At 33.4% G+C, this 6,503-nt stretch overlaps 1 protein-coding gene across 1 annotated transcript; it reads left to right on the forward strand.

Annotated features, from left to right (window-relative positions):
* Window positions 1-3,496: 3,496 nt before the first annotated feature.
* LOC107621539 (transcription factor GTE7) lies at window positions 3,497-6,250 on the forward strand. The gene is made up of 4 exons (XM_016323563.3): window positions 3,497-5,129; window positions 5,249-5,468; window positions 5,564-5,738; window positions 5,840-6,250. Exons 1-3 carry the CDS (start codon window positions 3,813-3,815, stop codon window positions 5,620-5,622), a joined length of 1,596 nt encoding a protein of 531 aa, XP_016179049.1. The 5' UTR covers window positions 3,497-3,812; the 3' UTR covers window positions 5,623-5,738; window positions 5,840-6,250.
* The last annotated feature ends 253 nt before the right edge of the window (window positions 6,251-6,503 follow it).

The raw sequence follows: 6,503 nt of genomic DNA on the forward strand, positions 1-6,503 counted from the left end.
CATATGAAAATTATTATTATATTATTTTCAATTATGAAAAAATGATATATTTTAATTGAATAGGAAGATAATCACAAATTAGAGAGTGTGATTTGCATATTTAAAAATTTTCTTACTACTAAAACACACATAGAAATGTTGGTTTTGTGTTTTAAAAATTTTAAAAAATTAAAGTTCACAAATCAAAAAGTCAGTTTTGTATTTTAAAAATTTTAAAAAATTTAAAGTTCACAAGTTAAAAGATTTAAATTTTTGTAAGTTCACAAATTGAAGGGTTAATTTAGTGTTTCAAAATTTTTAAAAAAATTAAATTTTACAAATCAGAGAATTATAGTTATGATCTCTATATAAATAAAAAAAAAATATAATAAATTTCACACATTATTAAAAAATACTATTATAAATTTAATATCAAAATTAAAAAGAGGCTAAAATCCCCTAGCTAGTTGCTTTATTTCATATCACACATGCAGCTCAAGCTTGGATTGGATGCACTCCTACCTGATTAAGATTTATTGCTAAGTGCTAACTGCTGCTAAATGTGTAAATTAGTAAAGGCATGCTGAATCTACTTTATGTGATTATATACTACAAGTATTCCTATACTAATTGGGAATGACACTAGATCTATCTAACTTGATGCTCATCAATCTTTTTAGACCATAACATTATTAAGAACAGGTCTAATCAATAATATGCCAGCAAAGGGGTAAGTGTTTTCATTCATCATCAGTTTCTCATAGGCATCTAAAGGCAACAAGCAAGAATATACAAAAAATAAATATTTAATTATTATTATTAAATTAATATAATAAAATTTACATATAATAGAAATTATAAATTTAATAATAATTAACTTTTTATTTTATTGTTTTTTATTTTAAAAGATTTAAATTTTAGATTATTGCTTTAATTTTGTATATGTTGCCATATATTATATATATAATTAAGCACTTGGTAGTTGGTTGGGATAGCTTCCTCTTAATGCATCACAATTAAGGCATTCAATGCAAGAGGAAATTAGATACATGTCTCAAATTCTTTTTTTCTTTCATGTTGTAATAATTCTTTTCACCATTATTTTACTATATTATGCACAATAATTAAAAACTTATTTTTAAAACTTATACTAAAAATAACAAAATATATTAAATCTTAGTTGTACCGGTTTCTCTTAATAATGCATAGTGAACATAATATAAAAGTTGTTCTTTGAAATGATTTTAATCATGCCTTGTCGTTTTAGATATATTAGCATTTTATGCATAACATTTTAATAAGGCATTTACGAAGCATAAACTCCATTCTATTTAACTTTTATTCTGTTTCTGTACGACAAATTAAAATATTTATCCATAAATTAAAAAAATTACAAAGCATATTTTTTTCCCAATATTATTATAATTTGAGTAAGTCTAATAATTCACCTCAAAAATAATTTAAACGCTGAGTTATATGCAGTCAATAGTCAATACTCAGTACTAGTTTATTCAATTAAAAACTATTTGGCCATTCATCTACAAATATTCGCTTTTAAATGATTATTTTTAAATGTGAAAAGTATATATTACAACTCCAATAACTCTTAAATATATAACTTCTAGAAAATTGTATAGATAAGGAACATTTATCATCTCTTAAATTAATTTGTGGGAGTAAATAAAATAGAACTATTCAATTTTAATTTGAAATAAATAACTTGTTTTATATAAATCATATAAAGAAAAATCTTTCAGAGTGCAACTGAAACACAAACAAGGTTATTTCTCAATGATAGGTGTGAGTGACAATCACGTTATACATCTAGTGTGGGTTTGGTTCGAGATTATCCATTATCAAAAAATGACAAATAACACCAAGACAAAAATCTCTTCTGCTCCTTTCTTATTAGAAAAAATGTACTATTCTTATATTAATTTAAAGTAATGCATCTTTTATAAATATGTAGTTTTTTTAAATTAAAATTTATTTTTAAATATTAAAAAATTTAATTAAATTTTAATTTTGAGATAAAATACGTTTTTAACATATATATTAAGGGTAGACAAATAATCCAAAACTCCGTAATATATTTTTAAATTTTTACAGTGATATTAAAATATGCATTTAAAAAAGTCACCAAAAAAATATGCATTTAAAATAAATATTAATAAAATTATAATTTTTATTATCAAATTAAGAGAATATATAATTTTTTTATACATAAAAATAATACATATAACACAATTTATTGTATTATAAGCTATATACGGAAAAGAAAGGTTTTATTAGTTCTTACCTTGAATTTTCTTCTTTTTTTTTTATTTTTATTTTGATTTATGGAGAGTTGTTTTGAATAGACTCCATTGATAATTAATTATCCCCTCCACACTTGTTATCTTTCTAGAAAGTAGCATTTTTTACCTTTTCGTTCAAAATTTAAACACGATTTGAATTAAATGAAAATCCAAACTAATTAGTTTAAAGGTTATAGATAATTAAATGTTAAAAGCTCACACATTGCAATGCAAAACGCCGGACATATATTAATTTCAAAAATTATATACGTAAATTAGAAATTAACTATTAAGTTAATTATATATATTTATATATAAAAATATATATAATTTAATTTATTTAATATATATTTTATATTTTAATATGTATTTTTTTATCAACGGAGTCAGACCCCAAAAAGACAAAAGGTAAAAACATGGTTCTATTTAAATAGATTATTTATAATTAATTTTTAATATATACATATTATGGATGTATTAATTTATAGTTAACTACATAATCAATTTATTTAACTAATATTAACCAATGTTATTTTTATTCTAAAATTTAATTTTAAATTCTACAAAAAATAAAATTTAAAAATAATTTTACAATGAAAAATACTAATTAACTAATTAAAAATAATTTTATATACTTATTCATTAATCAAGTCAACCATAAATTTTCACTATTCTTCTTTGGGACTATGGGATAAGATTCTCCCTAACTATTTTGTTTTTTTTTTAAGCGAGCTAATCTCTTATATTTTTTATTTAAAAAATATATATTTGATTTTAAGAGGTTTAGATAATTTTTTATTTATATAAAATATTTATTTTTTGGAGTAGAAGAACGGGTCCTCGTCCAACCTTCTGAGCCATTGACCAAAATGTCCCTCACACACAAACGCATTTTGCTCGCAGCCACGCGCTGCGCGTATATTCCCAACCCCACGCCGGAGCCAGCAAGTTTGGCCACCCGACACGTCATCAAGTGAGCCCAGACGCTGTCGAAACCCTAAATGCACGACACATTCACTCCAAATTCGCTTCAAACTCAAACCCAAATCAAGGCACCTCCTCCCCCAAAATCGAACGGCTCTCATAAGGCCATGTGGTAAGCTTAGGAAATCAGTGCCGTCCGTGCCAGATCTTGCGGTCATTTTACCGGGCACCGGATGAACCAACGCCATCCGTGGGATTTTGCATTAAGAACAGATCAACGGTTAATGCGGCTACCCGAAATAGACACGGGCAGATCTCATCGCCTTTAAGAACCGGCCATAGCACCCATTTGTTCCTCGCACAGATTAGGGTAAGCCAAATTCCAAACCCTACCCACTACGCTTTTTAAGTTTTTATTTTTGGTTGTCAGCTCCTTTGATTCAAAAGCTTCATTTCCATCGGCGGCGCGTGACGATTTTCACCGCACGTGAGAATATCGCCGGCAAATAATCTAATCTTGAGAGCTGACTTATGTTCTGTTCGACCCGCATTGGGGATTTCATGCCAGAGGTGCGCCGGAATCTGACCGGACGGCAGTGATCTTGCACCTTGATGGCTTCCGCCGTCCTAGCCAACCGAAACGAACCTAATTGGCCGCAGCATAGAGGCGGTGTAGCTAGATTCATGGGGAAAGTACCATTTTCTAACCCTAACCCTAATTCAAAATTTGGCAATAAAAAGAATCAATCGTCGTTAGATGATGCTTCCTCCATAAACCGGAGGTCCAACGACGGCAACCATTACCAATATGTCACGTTCAACGTGGCGTCGTACTCAAAGAAGGAACTGAACGAGCTCAAGAATCGCTTGATCTTGGAGCTCGAGCAGATTCGAAAGCTCAAGAGTCGAATCGAGAATGGAGAATTTCAACCCAAGCAGAGCTTCAATGGCCCTCCCAAAAAATCGTCGACCAAGAAGATCTCTGGCAACAAACGGCCATTTCCGGTGAATTCCATCACCAAAGATTTGAAACGATCGAATTCAGAGATTGGAAACTTGATGAAGTCCTGCTCGCAGGTTCTACAGAAGATCATGAAGCACAAGGTTGGGTGGATCTTCAACGCCCCCGTTGATGTCGTTGGAATGGGTCTTCACGATTATTATGATATAGTGAAGAAACCCATGGATCTGGGCACCGTGAAGTCCAATCTCGCGAAGAATGTGTACTCTACGCCGTCGGATTTTGCCGCCGATGTGCGATTGACGTTTAAAAATGCGCTGACGTATAATCCCCCTGGTCACGATGTGCACAGCATGGCTGACCTGCTTTTATCCAAGTTTGAAGAGCTGTATCGTCCTGTGCATGAGAAATTCGAGGACTCGATAAGGCAGCAGGATCAGGATGTTGATGAGGAATTGCAGGCCAGTTCATGGAATCATGTGGAACCGGAGAGGGTTGAGAGGGTTAAGAACAAGAAGGAGAATGTGATCCCTCCGGCAAGGTTTCAACCCGAGCCAGTGCAGGTCCCTGCGAGCTCTTCGAACCCTCCAATGGTGCAGTCACCTGTGCGCACCCCTTCCCCTATGAGAGCCCAGCCGGTGAAGCCTTTGAAGCAGCCAAAGCCTAAGGCGAAGGACCCCAATAAGAGGGAGATGAGCCTTGAGGAGAAACACAAGTTGGGTATTGGGCTGCAGAGTTTGCCTCCTGAGAAAATGGAGCAGGTGGTACAGATCATAAGGAAGAGGAACGGGAATCTGAAGCAGGACGGGGATGAGATTGAGCTTGATATTGAGGCTGTTGACACTGAGACCCTTTGGGAACTTGATCGTTTGGTGACAAATTGGAAGAAGATGATGAGCAAAATTAAGCGGCAGGCACTACTTGGCAACTTGAACAACAACAATGCTGCATCCAATAAATCCAATGGGGTAAAACTCCTTTCATTTTTTGTGTATTTATCTGTTGAATGTGTTAGACTTATTTTATATAGCATCGTAATAATTTTCTTGCCATATATACTAATTTGTTACTGTGATCAAATGGACAGGAATTGGCTATTAGTGAGAAGGTTGATGTGGCTCCGGCTGAGGTGAAGAAACCAAAGAAAATGGATGCTGGGGATGAGGATATTGACATTGGGGATGAGATGCCGATGAGTACCTTCCCCCCTGTGGAGATTGAGAAAGATAAAGAAGTCGCCGGCGGCCATGCTAGTAGTAGTTCTAGTAGCTCCAGCAGTTCAAGTAGTGATTCATCGTCGTCTAGTGGTACTAAATTTGCTCCTAGTTGTTATTTGGTTTGTTCTCGAGACAATATGCTAGCAGGGGAACCTAAAATTTTACTCTTATTTTACTCTTTGCAGATTCAGATTCAGCGAGTTCCTCAAGGAGTGATTCTGAAGCAGACAACGGTCACTTATAGCAAGCAGATGACTTTTGTTACTAATGGTTCAACATGGTCAATGTGCGGTGCTCTGCCGAAGAAAATGATTTGCTTCACGGCTTCTCTTGAGTGTGCAGCTTCAACTCATGGATGAGGTGTGTGCTTTTGATTCTCTTTATATCTCCTTTTCGCTGCAATGCATCAATTTTCTGCAGATGGAATGATGGCTAAATTTGTGATTGCATTGTTATTTCAGGTAGTGTTGCTGTGAACATGGTTTGCTGTTTCATATTGGATGGTTTTTGGTGGCAGAGCAACTGCTAGAATGGTTTGTGGTGTGCAATATTTTGTAAAAAGAATTCGTGAATACTGAAGAGCTAATCAAAACAATGGTAGGCCAGAAATTAGAGTGCAATGTGGTGAAAATCTTAGTTTAGTTCTGTTAGGTTGGTTAGTGATTAGGATAGGTTGGGGAGAATCAATGTTTTTGAGTTCACCTTGTACACATTACTGCTACAGTAAATAGAATTATCCTCGTTGGAGATGGCCCTTTAGCAAAAGGAATATGTATCTAACTTGTTGGGTTCGACAATTAATCAGATTAGAGATTTAAATTTTGTATGTACCACACTATAATGACTCATTATATAATCACCGATTCTTTCAAGGTAAGTGTAAAAAGATGGACCAGAATGAAGGAAGGACGGATCATTTGGTTTTGAAGATGGATTTCCGAACGCTCTGATAGCTGCTTTGGCAGTGGCCACTGTTGAATGTTGAATGAGACGACCAATATTATAAAGTTTCACTGTCGTGTACTTTCAGATCTTGTTATTATTGGAGTGACATTTGTTTTGGTGCTATGACCATATGGCTAGAAAAATATTAAGCCTCGCCATAGTGGAAATCACTGAAAAATA

Source organism: Arachis ipaensis, chromosome B10 (genome assembly GCF_059453495.1).
Source record: "Arachis ipaensis isolate K30076 ecotype BB chromosome B10, ASM5945349v1, whole genome shotgun sequence".
Lineage (NCBI taxonomy): Eukaryota > Viridiplantae > Streptophyta > Magnoliopsida > Fabales > Fabaceae > Arachis > Arachis ipaensis.